The sequence below is a fragment of the Pecten maximus genome, unplaced genomic scaffold (genome assembly GCF_902652985.1).
Source record: "Pecten maximus unplaced genomic scaffold, xPecMax1.1, whole genome shotgun sequence".
NCBI classification, from domain to species: domain Eukaryota; kingdom Metazoa; phylum Mollusca; class Bivalvia; order Pectinida; family Pectinidae; genus Pecten; species Pecten maximus.
Window position 1 is genome coordinate 1 of NW_022982650.1, and position 21492 is coordinate 21492.

At 36.6% G+C, this 21492-nt stretch overlaps 1 protein-coding gene and 1 long non-coding RNA gene across 2 annotated transcripts in view; one reads left to right on the forward strand and one right to left on the reverse strand.

Annotated features, from left to right (window-relative positions):
* Positions 1-20: 20 nt before the first annotated feature.
* The window catches only part of LOC117320700 (E3 ubiquitin-protein ligase RNF216-like), a gene marked incomplete at both ends in the record, with an annotated part of 30680 nt that continues 9208 nt past the window's right edge, over positions 21-21492 (reverse strand). The window contains 5 exons of the mRNA XM_033875213.1: positions 21-98; positions 5221-5299; positions 12488-12587; positions 14985-15033; positions 19483-19671. Coding sequence (XP_033731104.1) covers positions 21-98; positions 5221-5299; positions 12488-12587; positions 14985-15033; positions 19483-19671 — 495 coding nt within the window. The remainder of the gene's footprint in view (positions 99-5220; positions 5300-12487; positions 12588-14984; positions 15034-19482; positions 19672-21492) is intronic.
* On the forward strand, positions 2068-4012 carry LOC117320701. The gene is made up of 2 exons (XR_004531150.1): positions 2068-3087; positions 3567-4012. It is a non-coding gene; the product is annotated as an uncharacterized LOC117320701 (long non-coding RNA).

A 21492-nucleotide genomic window follows, 5' to 3' on the forward strand; every position in this document is an offset into this window, starting at 1 on the left:
ACTTAAACGACCCTTTTCACCTCATCCTTCTTTTCTACCTGCTCACAAGTCTTTCCAATGTGGTCAGCCCAGGGCTCCTGACAATGGCGACATGTCTCCTGCCAAAACAATTTTAATCATCACATTATTCCTTGCAAAAGCATGCCATTCTTTTTATCTAAATATTATATAAAGTTTTAAATTAATAAACTGTTTTACAGTATTTATCTATATATATAATTTGCTAACTTTGTTTTGTTATTTCAAACAATGAGTGGGAATGACATTAACTGTCGTTGTGGTCTGCTTACAACAACAGCAGCAGTATGCCGTCCCTAATGTATCCAAATATCTATGTACTCATATAAGTATAGAGGTGGTCAATATCATAAAGTATAGAGGTGGTCAATATCATAAAGTATAGAGGTGGTCAATATCACAAAGTATCTGTACTAGATACATCTTAACCATTGTTGATTATGCGACGCGATATCCAGAGGCTATAGCTCTGAGGGGAATAGAGACTGAGCGAGTGGCTGAAGCGTTGGTTGATGTGTACAGTAGAGTGGGCATTCCGCGGGAAGTATTGACCGACCAGGGTAGCCAATTCACATCGGAACTTATGCGTGAAGTGAGTCGTCTTTTATCCATTCGACAGTTAACAACCACTCCGTATCACCCAATGTGCAACGGCCTTGTAGAACGTTTCAATGGTACCCTGAAACAGATGCTCAAAAGAATGTGTTCAGAAAGACCCAAAGACTGGGATAAGTACCTCAATGCTTTACTATTTTCCTACCGAGAGGTACCGCAAGAAAGTCTTGGATTTTCGCCTTTTGAACTGTTGTTTGGTAGAACTGTGCGCGGGCCGATGATGATTTTGCGCGAGCTTTGGACCAAGGACGTTCCTGATACCGATGTCAAGACTACATACCAGTATGTGGTCGATTTGAAAGAGAGACTTGAGGAAACTTGTAAACTCGCGCAAGAGCAGTTGAAATCTGCTAAGTCCCGACAGGCCAAATATTACAACCGGAAGGCAAAGGATGTGATCATGGAACCAGGACAGAAGGTACTAATTCTTTTACCTACCAAACGCAACAAATTACTGATGCAATGGAGAGGGCCCTACACCATTGAGGAGAGAAGGGGAACAATGGATTATAGGGTGAATGTCGACGGGAAGGTCAAGACCTTACATGCGAACTTACTTCGTCGTTATGTGGAACGCAATCGTCAGCCGTGGTAACAGAACCTGGTGTTCTATCTGTAGTGTGCGCGTCAATCGTCACAGATGACACGGGAAGCGACAACGAGGATGTCTCTGAAAGACAGTTAGAGACGACACCCAGTCCAATCAGAAAGGAATCAGTTGATGATGTGAAGGTTTCTGATCAGCTAGATCAGACACAACGACGTCAGATAAGAGACATTCTTAGTAACTACTCTGATGTACTAACTGATGTTTCGGGGAAAACAACATTAGTCGAGCATGAAATCAGGCTTACCACTGACGATCCAGTTAGAGTGAAAGGTCGAGTTCTTCCTTTCCATATGAAAGAAACCATTCGCAGGGAGATGGATCAGATGTTAACTATGGGGGTAATCGAACCTTCGGAATCTCCATATGCGGCTCCAGTAGTCATCGTCAAAAAGAAGGATGGATCGAATTGCTTCTGCATCGATTATCGTCAAATCAACAGAGTCACCGTATTCGATGCTGAACCTATGCCTAATGCCGATGACATTTTTTCATGATTGGCTGGTCATAGGTATTTTTCGCGTTTGGATCTGAGCAAGGGGTATTGGCAGGTGCCAATGGCGAAGACATCCAAGCCAAAGACAGCCTTCACTACACCAGTTGGATTGTTCCAATTCACTGTGATGCCTTTCGGCTTGGTAAATGCCCCTGCAACTTTCTGTCGCCTGATGAGAAAGCTTCTCTATGGAATGTCAAATATAGAGAGTTTCATTGACGATATCCTCATATATACACAAACTTGGGAGCACCACGAGCAAATTCTTCGCGAACTGTTCGACCGTCTACGGAAATCTGGCATCACTGCAAAGCTGTCAAAGTGTGCACTTGGATATCAAAGCCTGGGTTGTCTGGGTCACGTGGTCGGAGACCAGCGGTTGTTACCGAATCCAGACAAGGTTAAGGCGATTCTCGAAGCACCACGACCAGAAACCAAATCACAAGTTCGATCATTCATCGGGTTATCTGGATTCTATCGCAAGTTCATCGCAAACTTTGCTGCTATCTCGGTTCCGTTAACAGACCTTACAAAGAAAGGCCAACCCAACAAGGTGATCTGGAAAGAGCCCCAAGAAGAAGCCTTCACGACTTTGAAAAAGATGCTGTCTTCAAGCCCAATCCTTAAGCTTGCTGATCTCGAAGCCGATTTCACTCTTAGAACAGACGCTTCGGATACGGGAATCGGTGCCGTCCTTCTACAGGAGGAATCTGGTGTCCTACTTCCTGTTGCGTATGCAAGCAGAAAGCTAAAGGGAGCAGAGAAAGCTTATTCTGTTGTCGAGAAGGAATGCTTGGCGGTCATCTGGGGAATTTCAAAATTCGAGCGATATCTTTACGGACGCGAATTCATCATCGAAACTGACCACCAGCCGTTGGTTTATTTGAATAAACTGAAAGGAACTAACTCACGGCTGATGCGGTGGGCATTGCTTATGCAGCCATATAGGTTTCGGATACGTGCTATTCACGGGAAGGACAATGTTGGTGCAGATTGTCTCAGTCGTTTGTAAGAAACCTAAGATTTCGCATGTGTGCTCAAGTGACATATGTAATTTCGTCAAGCGTGGACAAAGACTCTAGCTATCAAACTGACTATGCTATGTATGTGTTGAAATGAAATTCTCAAAATTTCATTCTTCTAGTGGGGGCGTGTGTTACATACCATGGTACTTTACTTTGTTTGTATTTCACGCTCAAAGACTTGTACGTGAACCGGATGTGTGACCGGATATAGGACAAAGGACATTCCAGAACGTGCGGTGTAAACACGTCAACATGCAGGTGTAGCGGCACAACACCGCGGCTACTTACTCATTTATTGGACATAAATACGCAAACTACAGCTTGCGGTGAGTACCGTACATACAAACCCAATTGTATATATTGTTTATAACTGTTGTTGACATGCTGTGTAGATAAACAGCAAGGTATTATAGTTGTCTATTTATAGATACCCACCCGGTATGTTGCACGGGTGTATACGTATACAGGTGTGCTTAGCGTATTGTATATTTATTAATAGGGTATTATACGACATGTACAGTTATATAGATGATATTTTAGAGATATACCAAGCATATAGCATTATATACATATTAGTTAATGTCTACATAGTCTGAATTACGGGTGGTCATTGTTATATGCACACGTGTAACGTGAGTGCATGTCAGTGTAGTAAATATTAAGGCGTCGTGTGTCATACTTTCAGTAATTTAGGGTGTAGTCATTTTATTGCATATATGTATTATATCAGTCAATATAACGGTTGTTAATAGGTTAGGATAGTTGGGCCATAATTATTTAGTAGTATATTTGTATTATATTTTAGTTTAACCCATTGGTGAGGATAGACCATAATGTGGTGTGGATGATCCTGGAAGGATCATGGTCAGAACAGTGTCTTGACAGGGACATATGCCAGACCGATGTGTGGTGGAGCGAGGTGGCCTGGGTACTGTGGTTGCGACTCACAGCCAGAACCTTGATAGACAGCCATGAGTGGTATTCTTTTCTGGCAATATAAAAATTGTTCGTGATGAGGCTTGATGGTGCCGTCTTGTGAAGAGAACTGGGTTCTTGTTGACACTCCATGGTGGAAATCTGCCCACCAGTGTAGACTATTTAGGTGACCTCATAGACAGTGATGGAAATCTGCCCATTCCTTGAGTGAACCATTTATTTGTGATATATGTTCTTATTAAATGTGTGAAAGTGAGTGTGGATGTGCAGTTGTTCATAGTGTATATTGTAATTAAATGTTGTAAATAATGTAAATACAGTGTGTTGTGTTTTTATCTCTGCACCAGATTGGACAATATGCTCATCCCGTTACATAAAGTATAGAGGTGGTCTTTAGAGGTGGTCAATATCACAAAGTATAGAGGTGGTCAATATCATAAAGTATAGAGGTGGTCAATATCACAAAGTATAGAGGTGGTCAATATCACAAAGTATAGAGGTGGTCAATATCATAAAGTATAGAGGTGGTCAATATCATAAAGTATAGAGATGGTCAATATCACAAAGTATAGAGGTGGTCAATATCACAAAGTATAGAGGTGGTCAATATCATAAAGTATAGAGGTGGTCAATATCATAAAGTATAGAGATGGTCAATATCATAAAGTATAGAGGTGGTCAATATCATAAAGGATAGAGGTGGTCAATATCATAAAGGATAGAGATGGTCAATATCATAAAGTATAGAGGTGGTCAATATCATAAAGTATAGAGGTGGTCAATATCATAAAGTATATATAGAGATGGTCAATATCATAAAGTATAGAGATGGTCAATATCATAAAGTATAGAGGTGGTCAATATCATAAAGGATAGAGGTGGTCAATATCATAAAGGATAGAGGTGATCAATATCATAAGTATATACTTTTAGAGGTGGTCAATATCATAAAGGATAGAGGTGGTCAATATCATAAAGGATAGAGATGGTCAATATCATAAAGTATAGAGGTGGTCAATATCATAAGTATATACTTTTAGAGGTGGTCAATATCATAAAGTATAGAGGTGGTCAATATCATAAGTATATACTTTTAGAGGTGGTCAATATCATAAAGTATAGAGGTGGTCAATATCATAAAGGAGGAAGCCTTTCTGCTCAAAACGTTATAGAATGCTTAGCATAATCTCACATTCATTTCCATTTCAAACAGGATTTGTTTGCTTTTTTCATAACATTTGGCCAAAATCTCATAAAATATATACATGTATATATCAAATGTTACTACAAACAATGTATGTGTTAAACATGTCACAACATTTCGAGACAATTGTTGCTTTGTGAAGCTATGATGTCAAGGTGTCATAGCTTGACAAAAGGGACCAGTCGTCTTGAAACATTGCCGTACATTTAAAAGATACATTATTTGTGTAGAAAGAAATTTATACCTCATATTTCCAAACTGTTGAATCTTATTGAAGACTCATAAAATATAGTCATGAGACATATGATATTTTACTGACCTTCCTACAAGCTGGATTGGCACACTGAAACACTGGGTAGCCTGGGTCTAACACAGCAGCAAAATCACACTGAGGACATCTGTAATCATAGCCATTGTAATCAACCATGTGTTTCTCTACTGTAGACATCTGTAATCATAGCCATTGTAATCAAACATGTGTTACACTACTGTAGACATCTGTAATCATAGCCATTTTAATCAACCATGTGTTACTCTACTTTAGACACCTGTAATCATAGCCATTGTAATCAACCATGTGTTACACTACTGTAGACACCTGTAATCATAGCCATTGTAATCAACCATGTGTTACACTACTGTAGACACCTGTAATCATAGCCATTGTAATCAATCATGTGTTTCTCTACTTTAGACACCTGTAATCATAGCCATTGTAATCAACCATGTGTTACACTACTTTAGACACCTGTAATCATAGCCATTGTAATCAACCATGTGTTTCTCTACTTTAGACATCTGTAATTATAGCCATTGTAATCAACCATGTGTTACATTACTGTAGACACCTGTAATCATAGCCATTGTAATCAACCATGTGTTACTCTACTTTAGACATCTGTAATCATAGCCATTGTAATCAACCATGTGTTACATTATTTTAGACACCTGTAATCATAGCCATTGTAATCAACCATGTGTTACATTATTTTAGACACCTGTAATCATAGCCATTGTAATCAACCATGTGTTACTCTACTTTAGATATCTGTAATTATAGCCATTGTAATCAACCATGTGTTACATTATTTTAGACACCTGTAATCATAGCCATTGTAATCAACCATGTGTTTCTCTACTTTTGACACCTGTAATCATAGCCATTGTAATCAACCATGTGTTACACTACTGTAGACACCTGTAATCATAGCCATTGTAATCAACCATTTGTTTCTCTACTTTAGACATCTGTAATCATAGCCATTGTAATCAACATGTGTTACTCTACTGTAGACATCTGTAATCATAGCCATTGTAATCAACCATTTGTTTCTCTACTTTAGACATCTGTAATCATAGCCATTGTAATCAACCATTTGCTACTCTACTTTAGACATCTGTAATCATAGTCATTGTAATCAACCATGTGTTTCTCTACTTTAGACACCTGTAATCATAGCCATTGTAATCAACCATGTGTTTCTCTACTTTAGACACCTGTAATCATAGCCATTGTAATCAACCATTTGTTTCTCTACTTTAGACATCTGTAATCATAGCCATTGTAATCAACCATTTGTTACTCTACTGTAGACACCTGTAATCATAGCCATTGTAATCAACCATGTGTTTCTCTACTTTAGACACCTGTAATCATAGCCATTGTAATCAACCATGTGTTACTCTACTTTAGACACCTGTAATCATAGCCATTGTAATCATTCCTGTGTTTCTCTACTTTAGACATCTGTAATCATAGCCATTGTAATCATTCCTGTGTTTCTCTACTTTAGACATCTGTAATCATAGCCATTGTAATCAACCATGTGTTTCTCTACTTTAGACATCTGTAATCATAGTCATTGTAATCAACCATGTGTTACACTACTGTAGACACCTGTAATCATAGCCATTGTAATCAACCATTTGTTTCTCTACTTTAGACATCTGTAATCATAGTCATTGTAATCAACCATGTGTTTCTCTACTTTAGACACCTGTAATCATAGCCATTGTAATCAACCATGTGTTTCTCTACTTTAGACACCTGTAATCATAGCCATTGTAATCAACCATTTGTTTCTCTACTTTAGACACCTGTAATCATAGCCATTGTAATCAACCATTTGTTTCTCTACTTTAGACATCTGTAATCATAGCCATTGTAATCAACCATGTGTTTCTCTACTTTAGACACCTGTAATCATAGCCATTGTAATCAACCATTTGTTTCTCTACTTTAGACATCTGTAATCATAGCCATTGTAATCAACCATTTGTTTCTCTACTTTAGACATCTGTAATCATAGCCATTGTAATCAACCATGTGTTACTCTACTTTAGACACCTGTAATCATAGCCATTGTAATCATTCATGTGTTACTCTACTTTTGACTATAATGACAATCAAAGTACTGAAAGTACTGTAGGAGGCGTTAGTCAGATGTAAAAGGAGATATTTGAAATAAAGCAAGAATACAGATTAAACTGATATCAACATGACTAAACATTTCCACTTAAGTGTGTCAAACCAACCGGACATAATGGTTTTCACAGTCCTGATGAATGTAATGGTTTAGACTGTTCCGATGTACATAATGGTTTTAACCATCTTAAAAGTTGCAAACCTACTTCTAAAAGTAGTTAAACATTTCTTATTTCAATCAAATCAACTTCTACTTAGGTACATGTCATTAACATTCATACTTTAAACCATCTTTTATACTTAAGTAGTTCAAAATTTGCATTTATGTGTTTAAAACAAACTTATATTTTATAGGCCTGGGTATTAGAAATGTCGAAACAATATGATATGCATTTCGATAAGTTATAACAATACACGATATGTATTGAAAATACAGGGAGTGTCTGCTACTTTTTTTGTTGAAAGTGTGCAATGTCTTTCAATATCTTGTAAACAAAATTGTTTATTCTATTCTATTTTGATCTTAGAATAATATCAAAATTAGATTGACGGCTTTTAAAAGTTATTACACTTTTTTTTCAACAAAGACCTCATTTTTAAGGACAATTACTTCAAAATTAGATATCAATTCCATCTATTTTAATAGATCCAATGGCAATATTAACAATAAACTGTGATTTGTTGCTTTTTAATTTACCACCAAGATGTAGATAATATCCTAGTAGCTATAGGTACTGTATATAAATATACAGCGTTTTACATGCAAAATATTGAAGAAAACTTTCATATTTGATATCAATTCAATATGATTGTATAAGGCCCTTGGGGTGGGGAAAGAACCCTGGGCCTATTTTTACATCAGGATTGTGTTCATCTCTTGGTGTCCAGCAAGATTATGGAGTTGGGATCTGAATGGTTTCTCAGATAAAACAAGAGGCCCAGAGGGCCTGTATCGCTCACCTGGTTTTATGAGATATGAAACAAGAATGATTCTTAAGTTTATTTGTCGCTGGTATTTCTATGTCAATATATCATATAAGCATTTTATATGGGTACATGTACATTGGTTTATTGTTATTCTAAAAATGTCAATTTAGCGAAATTGACCTATTTTGGTCCCATCCTTCAGCCCCCGGGAGGTTAACCCCAACATTCGTACAATTTTGAATACCCACCCCATAACCATGCTACCATACGAATGTAGGTTTTATACCAAATTGTGCAATTAATCCATGAAATGAAATTGACTTTGGGTACAACCCCATAGGGATTGCTACCACACCAATGTGAGTTATATCCATAACTTAGTTTCAGAGAAACCAATTGACCCCTTTTGACCCTGCCCCCGGGGGTCAACCCCACCATTCAGAGGTCAGAGAGATAAACTCAATATTTGTAGCCAGTCACACATGTTACATGTATCTGTTTGCCAAATATCTAGCCTTCGTGTGTATGTGCAGTTTTGGGTCATTTTTTTCATTTTGGTAGGAATTTCTTTTTAAAAGTGCCATATCTGCGTCATTTTGATTATTTGACCTTGATACATTGCACACACCTTTAAAAGGGCTGATTCTTTAAAATGTGACCCAAATTAATAATTTTGAAAGAACTTTGAATTTTCTTCATCATTTGACCCCAGTGACCTTGAATGAAGGTCAAGGTCAAATATAAGTATAACATTTGTAGCCAGCCATACGTTATCGATGCACCAAACATCAAGCCTTCATGTGTTTATAATAGATAAAAGAGCAGAAACCTTTATTCTGCAATTTTGGATTATTTTTTAATTTTGGCTGGAGGAAATAGCTTTATGATTCTTTTCCAAGTGCCATATCTTTCTATCATATTTTTATCTGATGACAATAAAATATGCACATTCTGTTTCAGTGGACTATGTTCTTTCATATGAAATGAAAAAAATAATCAATATAAGATTTTTATTTTTGACATTCGAATCCATAACAAGTCGTTGGCCTTGACATTCTCTGACAATATATCATTGAGAAAAGTTTGCCCTAACCACGTGCTAACCAATTTCCAATGAAAATGAAACAAATTATGCTAAAATATGTGTGACGAGTTTCCTATATAAACTATAGTAAAATGTATCCTCTCCCTAGAGAGAATGCGACACATAGGGGGCCATGAAATTAACAATTTTGATAAAACAGCTTAAGAACCTTTTGTACACCATTCTGCGATATCTTGGTCTTAAGAAGAAGACCAACGCATGACGACAGATCAAATTATAATGGTGTATATTATGAGCTGAATGTCAAAGGATTGTAAACTCTGTACAAATTGTATTATATTATCAGGCAGTCAGCCTAAATGTATGTTTCATATCTACCATATTAGAAGTTTGATGTTTTGTACGATATACACGTATATATATACTTAATTTTTACACATACATTAAAGGAGTTAGCTACTTTCATAAATTAAGATGTTTTTTGGTGTATTTGTTTGTATGTGTATTGTACGTGTGGTTATTTTTGGAAGCGGGTTAATATGTAAAGTGCATATTGTGTGAATATGTTTTATATGCGTGCGCGTCCTCTGTGTGTGGCTGAGATTGTTGGTTCGGGTTAGTATGTAAAATGCATATTGTGTGAATATATTTTGTATGCGTGCACGTTCTCTGTGTGTGACTGAGATTGTTGATTGAGCAGGTGTGGACTGTATAGGTGAATGTGTTGTGCGTGTGCATGATACCGTGTGTTTGCGTAATCCTATGTGGGCGTATGTGAGTGCGTGTATAATTTGGCATAAGGTGCAGGATGATGCGCATAGTATATATTGGAGTATGGAGTGTGCAATAGTTAGAAATGAGAATGTAAGGGGAAAATCCAGCAAAATTGAAATGATGAGCCCAACAGTCTGAGCACAAAAAAAAAAAAAGAAAAAAAGATGTTTTTTCTAGAGTTTACTAGGCCGGATGAAATATGATCATGAGCAATCAGTATGGTAAATATGAGATTTGATAAAATGCCTCTCGTAGTCAACTAATCATGATCACTCAACTTCTTTTTGTAGGAGTCAATATTATATGTAGGAGAATTAAACTCTCGCGATGTCTGTTGCACATAAGTACAAAGAAATACATTATCACTTAAGCCGAAAAAAATCACACTTAAGTAGCAATAACACATAATAGTCAAAAACCCAATATATGTGATCAGTGATAAGAAACAGTACTTATAAGCATTTTTGGCAATTTATCCTGAAACAGCTATAGCCTTCCATATTTGACATCCCATAGATTGTTGCTTGTATATATATATAGTTTTAAAGGTCAACATTAGAAAAAACCTAAATGGTTATACATGAATTCATAATGAATAGAATTATTGACAAAAAAGTTTCATTTATTTTCACACTTTCTGGAGACCAATAAGGAGATTGATGATCATTTTAAGGGATTTGTTTGTGACATGAAAATCAAACATTTTTAATGAAATCTCAAAAGCAAATATAGATTTATTTTGAAAGTTATGAGGAATATTGATATTTGAGAAAGTCTTATATTATATGGATTGTATATCGATTGCCAATAGATATACATGTATTTATCATTTTACATGAAAACAACAAAAAGTTATATTACATGAAAACAACAAAAAGTTTTACTAATACGTTAAAATGCAATTGGTATACATTTTGTTAATCTACAATTACTTTGTATTGTTTAAATATTCTATGTAATACAAACATTTCACAGCTTGGTGCATACAAATGTATATATATATATATTACATGAAAACATTTGAAAAGGTTGAATCGTGAGCTGAATAATATATAAATAAGACAAGCTGGTTCAATAATAATTTAGCATTTTCATATATATTACGAGTGCGAGTAGCTACTGCAGTAAACCTTATCACAAAAATCCAGATTCTGTATATTGTCTCTGTCGGGGAAGGTACAGCACAAATGACCACCACGACAGATATGTGCCAGTTTTCTTAGTTTAAAAAAAATAAACGATCGAATTCCATCACGCCATCACGTAGGTCTACCGATTCATAGATTTGAAACACAGGGACTTCGATCAGTTATCGCAGTAATCCGAAGGGTTCTGGTGTTGATATCGCCTTAAAGCTGATTAAAGTCTGCATATAGTATATAGCAAGATCGTCAGAAAAACGGGACTATAATCGCAGTAGATATTGTGATTTTGTGGTCTGGCCAGGCATGAACAACTTATCGTAAACAGTTTCGTCCTAAATAAACAAACGCTTATTTCAGTGGGTCAACAAACAGATTTAAACTTTGTAAGCAACTTGCCTTTAATTCATAATGATAGATATTAATTTCTAGCGACAATCATCACACTTTGATGCTTCGTGTGAAGCCCGTGTCCACGTGCCTCCATTTTGACAGAGTGCTCGCTCACGTAAACAGACGGAACACGTGATCGCTAAATATCGGACCAAATCTCATAAAATCTCGTGAACAAACTACCAAGTTGTAAACAAAAGAAATGTTGTTAGCCAAAACCCGGAGGGCCCGGAGGATATTATGAAAATCGGGAACTTGTTTGCGCTTGGTTGTTATGTCGTCTTTATTCCTAGTAGTTAAACAAGTGTCCTCTGTAAAGTAACGTCAGAATATCGCAGTTATCTCCCTTCAATCAGTATTTTCGATATAGATTTGCAAAAATCGATGCAGGTGTAGATATTTACAAGACATTATTCTTATTGTTTATTCAAAATAGTTCCTGAAAATATTCACAACATTATCAGCATAGTTAATACATTTCTGTGCACATATACTTTGAATGACGGACTACAATGACGTGCCTCATACTTGGACTAATAAGCGAATCATTACCCCTAGTTACAGAAATTACCACCAGAGGTCTCAAATTCCGGGCTTCCGCCGAAGAGAAATTTATACTGAATATACCTTTTTTCATGTAATAGCACTTTATTTGTAGTCTTGATAGTTTTCATAAATGTATATATAGTTCAACTACATCATATATGAACCGAAAGAAACTACAAAATGAACTGTGAAAGGAAATATAACGAAAATGAAAGTGAGAGATTGTGACGTCACAACTCGTAGGTGATTGTAATATGGCAGGCGTAAACGCCTCCATAAAAAAATCTATAATCATAGTTTGATTATACCAAGAATACATTTTTATATTATATACCTGACAAGGTCGGGAAGGTCAGCCAGGTTGAGGTTTTCTTCCTGAACACGGTCTTCATACTTGCTCAAAATATTGCTAGGAAGAGCTTTATTTAATTGAGCTGTAAAAACATTATTATCATAATTATCAAGAGATAAATCTTTTACTCAGGTATTTAAACAAGAGGCCCAGAGAGCCTGAATTGCTCACCTAGATAATTCAGGAATTATGGAAAAATAATCTAATTTAACTCTTTCAGTACCATTGTTGAATATATATAGTGAACATAACAAGAGGCCCAGGGGCCTAAAAGGTCATCTGACTCTAAATTAAAACCCTTATATTATTGTAGTATGCATTCTCTGTAGCAAGTATATAGTGGCACTGTTAGCCATGGTGGCCATCTTGGATATTTGACCGACCCAATAAATAATAACACTTGGTCTGGACCATCTAAGGATAATTTCTGGTAAGTTAGAGCTGAATCCCAACGGTGGAATTCGAGAAGAAGTTTGAAATAGGTGTTGTTTAGGAAAACCATGATTGCGCATTCATGTTACAAAATGGCCGCCATTGCTGCTATGTCAAAGTTTTTACGAGGCTGAAAAAATAACAACACTTTGTTGGCCGTCCTTTCTTAACATCCTCACCAATTTCCAGCTCAATGGCACCAGTGGAACTGGAGAAGAAATTTAAAATGTGTTTTTTAAGATGGCGGATATGGCGGCCATCTTGGATTTCAGACCAATCTAAAAAATAACAACACTTGGTCGGGATCATCTCAGGCAAGTTTCAGCCCAACGGCACTGGTGGAACTTGAGAAGAAGTTTAAGATGTGTTTTTGAAGATGGTGGCTATGGTGGCCATCTTGGATTTCGGACCGACCCCAAAAATAACAACACTTGTTTGGGATAAAATCAGGATCATTTCAGGCAAGTTTCAGCTCAATAGCACTGGTGGAACTTGAGAAGTTTCAAATGCATTTTTCAAGATGGCGGCTATGGCGGCCATCTTGGATTTCGGACCGACCCGGAAAATAACAACACTTGGTCGGGATCATATCAGGATCGTTTCAGGCAAGTTTCAGCTCAATAGCACTGGTGGAACTTGAGAAGAAGTTTAAAATGTGTTTTTCAAGATGGCGGCTATGACGGCCATCTTGGATTACGGACCGACCCCAAAAATAACTACACTTGGTCGGGATCATATCAGGATCATTTCAGGCAAGTTTCAGCTCAATAGCACCGGTGAAACTTTTAGGCCCCTTTTGTCCCACATCAAGAGGGCTACATCCTTCGTTCATACAATATTAAATTTAATTTGGCTAATTATGCTCCAAACCAAATTTCATCAAAATCCAAACAGGCATTCAAGACTATTAGGTATTTGAAGATTTACCTAAATTTCTCATACTGGGCCCCACTTGGCTGTCCCCAGGGGAACTGCACCCTTCATTTATACAAAGTTTGATCTTGTTTGCCAAATAATGCTCCAAACAGAATTTCAAGACAAAAAGGGATTTAAAGGATTTAAAGGATTTAACACAATTCCCCTATTGGGCCCTATCCCCCGGCCCCAGGAGAGCCATACCCTCTGTTTATACAATGTTTGATCTCCTTTGCCCAATAATGACCCAGGCCAAATTTCACCAAAATACATTCAGTTGTTCAAGACTAGTAAGGATTTAAAGGATTAACTTCAATTTCTCCTATAGGACCCCGGCCCGCCAATCCAGCCCCACCCTTGGTTTATACAATATTTGGTCTCCTATGCCAAATAATGCTCCAGATCAAATTTCATCAAAATCTAAACAGGCATTCAGGACTAGTAGGTATTTAAAGGATTTACCTAAATTTCTATTTGGCCCCACCCAGCCGGCCCCAGGGGAGCTGCACCTTCCATTTATACAAAGTTTGATCTGATTTGCCAATCAATGCTCCAAACCAAATTTCATCAATATTCATTCTGGCATTCAAGACTAATGGATTTAAAGGATTTAACTCAATTCCCCTATTAGGCCCCCAGGGGAGCCACACCCACAGTTTATGAAACATTTGATCTAAATTGCCCAATAATGTTCCAGACCAAATTTCATCAAATCCATTTCGGCGTTCAGGACTAGTGGGGATTTAAAGGAAATGTTGACAGACGACGGACGCTGCACCATGGCATAACCTCACCTGCCCTTTGGGCCAGATGAGCTAATGAATATAAATCATTTATGATGAAACTATGCATATAATACATATCTGGAATGAAAATACTAATCTTTTATAAAATATTTATGTGATATATATTTTGATCCAAAAGGAGTATTAATATTGAAACATTTCTTATAAGCTTCACAAATCATGTTCTGTACCTCTGTCACCAGAGTCCAATTAGTGGCCATGGTGCATCCTAAATACTCCAGAGGACATTTTCACTCTCTATACCCCGCTGTAGATTTATTCTTACCAATCAAACTTACATCAAATCTCACAGTACATAGATCGTTATAGTACATTTTTGTACTTACCAACAGGATACGAGGCATCACAACCCTCCGTCATACATTTTAGGTCAGCCTACAACAGTCATAGTGTATCTGAAAGTTTGGTCATTTGTAACACCTTGCATAACATTTTTTGACACTTTACTCCTACTTCTGCAAAAACATTAACCTAACTTGTCTACTCCCAATTCTACAAAAACATTAACCTAACTTGTCTACTCCCAATTCTACAAAAACATTAACCTAACTTGTCTACTCCTAATTCTACAAAAACATTAACCTAACTTGTCTACTCCAAATTCTACAAAAACATTGACCTAACTTGTCTACTCCCAATTCTACAAAAACATTAACCTAACTTGTCTACTCCTAATTCTACAAAAACATTAACCTAACTTGTCTACTCCAAATTCTACAAAAACATTAACCTAACTTGTCTACTCCCAATTCTACAAAAACATTAACCTAACTTGTCTACTCCTAATTCTACAAAAACATTAACCTAACTTGTCTACTCCCAATTCTACAAAAACATTGACCTAACTTGTCTACTCCCAATTCTACAAAAACATTAACCTAACTTGTTTACTCCTAATTCTACAAAAACATTAACCTAACTTGTCTACTCCCAATTCTACAAAAACATTAACCTAAATTGTCTACTCCCAATTCTACAAAAACATTAACCTAACTTGTTTACTCCCAATTCTACAAAAACATTAACCTAACTTGGTAACTCCCAATTCTACAAAAACATTAACCTAACTTGTCTACTCCCAATTCTACAAAAACATTAACCTAACTTGTCTACTCCTAATTCTACAAAAACATTAACCTAACTTGTTTACTCCCAATTCTACAAAAACATTAACCTAACTTGGTAACTCCCAATTCTACAAAAACATTAACCTAACTTGTTTACTCCCAATTCTACAAAAGGATTAACCTAACTTGTTTACTCCCAATTCTACAAAAACATTTACCTAACTTGTTAACTCCCAATTCTACAAAAAGATTAACCTAACTTGTTTACTCCCAATTCTACAAAAAGATTAACCTAACTTGTTAACTCCCAATTCTACAAAAAGATTAACCTAACTTGTTTACTCCCAATTCTACAACAAGAGGCCCAAAGGGCCTTAACGGTCACCTGAGATTTGAAATATTTCGGCCAACTAAATTGACCCTTTTTGGCCCCACCCATCAGTCCTAATGGGGTCAGTCTATGAAGAGTATTTGATTCTAACATATAGTAGATAAGAAGATTTTTGAAATTTCAGTCAATTTGACCCTTTTTGGCCCCGCCCACCAGCCCCTGGGGGTCAACCAGGGCCAACATGTACATAACATCAAACTGTAATCCCATGCTGATAATTTGAACCAAGTAAGAATGAATTCCAATACAAATCCAACAAATAATAGTCAAAAATGTGATTTCCCTATATAAACTATAGTAAAGTTTACCCCCTCCCCAGGGGCAAACGTGAGACCCCAGGGTCATGAAATTCACAATTTTGGTAAAGCACCTTAAGACCCTTCCATCTATAAAGAGTATTTGATTCTACCATATCTGAGAGTAGGGAAGAAGATTTTTTAAATTTTAGTCAATTTGACCCCTTTTGGCCCCATCCACCAGCCCCTGGGGGTCAACCAGGGCCAACATGTACATAACATCAAAGTGTCATCCCATGCTGATAATTTGAACCAAGTTAGAATGAATTCCAATACAAATCCAACAAATAATAGTCAAAAATGTGATTTCCCTATATAAACTATAGTAAAGTTTACCCCCTCCCCAGGGGCAAACGTGAGACCCCAGGGTCATGAAATTCACCATTTTGGTAAAGCACCTTAAGACCCTTCAATCTATGAAGAGTATTTGATTCTACCATATCTGAGAGTACATGTAGAGAAGAAGATTTTTGAAATTTCAGTCAATTTGACCCTTTTTGGCCCCGTCCACCAGCCCCTGGGGGTCAACCAGGGCCAACATGTACATAACATCAAAGTGTCATCCCATGCTGATAATTTGAACCAAGTTAGAATGAATTCCAATACAAATCCAACAAATAATAGTCAAAAATGTGATTTCCCTATATAAACTATAGTAAAGTTTACCCCCTCCCCAGGGGCAAACGTGAGACCCCAGGGTCATGAAATTCACAATTTTGGTAAAGCACCTTAAGTCCCTTCCATCTATGAAGAGTATCTGATTCTACCATACTTGAGAGTAGAGAAGAAGATTTTTTAAATTTTAGTCAATTTGACCCTTTTTGGCCCCGCCCACCAGCCCCTGGGGGTCAATTAGGGCCAACATGTACATACCATCAAACTGTCATCCCATGCTGATAATTTGATACAAGTTAGAATGAATTCCAATACAAATCCAACAAATAATAGTCAAAAATGTGATTTCCCTATATAAACTATAGTAAAGTTTACCCCCTCCCCAGGGGCAAATGTGAGACCCCAGGGTCATGCAATTCACAATTTTGGTAAAGCACCACAAGACCCTTTCATCTATAAAGAGTGTTTGACTCCACCATATCTGAGAGTAGAGAAGAAGATTTTTGAAGTTTTAGTCAATTTGACCCTTTTTGGCCCCACCCCTCAGGCCCCTGGGGGGTGGGGACCATATAATTCACAATTTTGGTTGACCTTCAGCCATAGAAACTTTCTGCCAAATTTCATTGAATTTTGTTAAGTGGTTTTGGAGAAGAAGTCGAAAATGTAAAAAGTTTACGGACGCACGACGGACGACGGACGACGGACGACGCACGACGGACGAAGACGGACAAAAGGCGATTAGAATAGGTCACTTGAGGCTTCGTCTCAGGTGACCTAAAAAACATTAACCTAATTTGTTAACTCCCAATTCTACAAAAACATTAACCTAACTTGTTTACTCCCAATTCTACAAAAAGATTAACCTAACTTGTTTACTCCTAATTCTACAAAAAGATTAACCTAACTTGTTTACTCCCACTCCTAATAAACCTTTTAAATCCCTATTACTATCACAGTGTATCAGCATGTGAAATCTGACAAATTTTGACCTGGTTGGTTCTGAAATCACCTCCCGATATGGAAGTAATGAGGATGATTTCTATAGGGGAGATAAGTTAAGCCTGAGTATAACAGGCAATCTTCAATTTCCATTTCTCTGTATATACATGTACTGTATATACAATAAGTAATAACAAATGATATGTGCATAAATTGCAGTACAAATGACTAATTTACAGTCAGTGACAGTCAATAGAGGTTACAAAACATAGCTAATGTCTTTTCTAGTTTTGAAAAGTAACTGAATATGGGTGAAAAGGGGATGGTGACCTTGTTTGAATACAGATGTGTTTACGTACATATGTAAGTAGGTGTATTGACTTTAAAAGACCCCAATACTATTGTAGTATCCATACTTATCAGCAGTACAGTGGTACTGGAAACAATTTGGGTTATGCTATAAATTATTGTATATAGTGTATGCTGGCAATGGTGGTCATCTTGGATTTCTGAGCAACACGCAAAAAATAACACTTGATCAGAGCCATCTCAGAATCATTTCAGGCAACTTTGAGCTGAAACCCACTTATGGAATTTAAGAAGAAGTTGAAATGTATTTTTCAAAATGACTGTCACCTTGGATTTCAGACTGAAAAATAACAAGACTTGGCCAGGACAATCCCATTATCATTTTAGGAAAATTAGAGCTGAATCGCACTGGTGGAACTTGAAAAGTTTGGAAAACGTGTTGTTAAAGAAAACCATGATTGCACAATTGGGTTTCAAAATTGCCAACATAGCTGCCATGTCAAATTTTTACGAGGTTGAAAAATAACAACAATTTTTCAGCTTCCCTTCCTTATATCCCCTCTAATTTCCAGCATAATGGCACCAGTGGAACTGGATATTTTGAAGAAGTTTAAAATGTGTGTTTTAGGGGAGCCACACCCTCTGTTAACAAAACTTGGAATCTCCTTTGCCCAATAACACTTCAGACCAAATTTGATTCAGTTGCTAAAGACTAGTCATGATTTAAAAGAAAGTTTGAAGGATGTTCAATGGACGACAGATGCAAGTATGCTAAGTTGTAATGGGTTCAAAGTTGAAAATTTTATCCAATCATATATATATTCAACATTTTAATTTAGACAATGTTATAATGTGGTGTTTTCAAATTTTGGCGTTTTAATACCTTGCGCCAAATATATGTATCCACAGCCAAAATATCCAATTTATAATAACACATAGGCATACTATTGTAGTAGAAATATTCATACACAGAGAAAGAAACATCTTATTATATGGAGATCAATACGGTTCAACAAAAGACAACGAAAAGCTTAATGACCCAACAACATCTAGGGAAATGCATAAAGGGTCTAACAGAGTATAAGCTTCATCAGCCAAATTGAAAAGAGAATTTACCATATCACAAAGAAACACCTGCACTGACCACATGACCATAGTAACAGTGGATGAATAATGAAAAGACTGATAGCACAAAAAGATGATTTACCTTTCCAGCACCAAACACTGCCTCCTTTGCATATCGTTGTAGACAGTCCTCACAGAAAAGGTGCCCTTCATAACACTGTATCATGTTTTCAAATGGCACTTCACCGTAACAGCAACCACACTCAATCAGCTGTCCACTTTCCTCATATTCTGTCTCATTTAACATCAGCGCCAGCTGGTGGTCTGCTTCCTGTTACACATAAATCTATTCTCAATAAGAGGCCCAGAAGACCTGCATTACTCACCTGGATATTTCAGTAATCATAGCAAAATACTCTAATTTAAAACTTTATCCCCTATATAGCTATTTGACCCTACACATCCAGCCCCAGGTGAGCAACACTAACTGTTTAAACAATGTTGGAACTCCATTGCCCAATAATGCTCCAGACAAAATTTCATCAAAATTCACTCAATCACTCAGGACTAGTAGTGATTTAAAGGAATTACCTCTATTTTCCCTATTAGGCCGATCAAGCCGCTCTGGCCCCACAGCAGCCACTCCCTCTATTTATATAAAATTGATTCTCCTTTACTCAATTATGTTCCACAACAACGCTCATCAAAGTCTATGGAGGCATTCAGGACTAGTACCGATTTTTAATGTTGACGGACAACAGGCGCTGCACTATAATACAAGCTCACCAGTTCTTCAGACCAGGTGAGCTAAAAACTAGCCCAGTCACATCTCTGTAGGACTTAATTGTCTTGAAAAGTTCACCCTATCCTCCCTATCCTATGAGTATGCACAAAGCAATATGACTGGATGTAAAATGTGACCAGAGATTAAGTTTGACAAAAAGTTTTTTGTGACTAGCTATTTTGTCAGAATAGGTGTTAGGAGTAACTAGGTGTTTAGAGTGAGATTTCATGTGACAAAATGTTTTGCATGACAAGTTGCTACAATTAACTGGATATTTAGTCTGAGTAGATGTTAAGAGTGCTAACTTTAAATGTTAATAGTGACGAAGAATTTATTGTGTGACAATTGAAAAATGTTAAATGTGACTGGATCAGACTATAAGTTGAGGGTCAGTGTGGTATATCAAATATACATCGTACATCATACACTGTATGTCATACACCATATATCATACACCGTATATCATACACTGTATATCATATCATACACTGTATATCATACACCATATAACATACACTGTATATCATACACTGTATATCATACACTGTATATCATACACCATATATCATACACTGTATATCATACACCATATATACATACACTGTATGTCATATGCCATATATCATACACCATATATCATACACCATATATACACGTACATTGTATATCATACACCGATATCATACACCATATAACATACACTGTATGTCATACGCCATATATCATACACCATATAACATACACTGTATGTCATACGTCATATATCATACACCATATAACATACACTGTATGTCATACGTCATATATCATACACCATATAACATACACTGTATATAATACACCATATATCATACACCATATATACATGTACATTGTATATCATACACCGATATCATACACCATATAACATACACTGTATGTCATACGCCATATATCATACACCATATAACATACACTGTATGTCATACGTCATATATCATACACCATATAACATACACTGTATGTCATACGTCATATATCATACACCATATATCATACACCGTATATCATACACCATATATCATACACCGTATGATATACACCGTATATCATACACCATATATCATACACGGTATATCATACACCATATATCATACACTGTATATCATACACCGATATCATACACCGTATATCATACACCGTATATCATACACCATATATCATACACTGTATATCATACACCGATATCATACACCATATATCATACACCATATATCATACACTGTATATCATACACTGTATATCATACACCGTATATCATACACCATATATCATACACCATATATCATACACCATATATCATACACCATGTATCATACACCATCTATC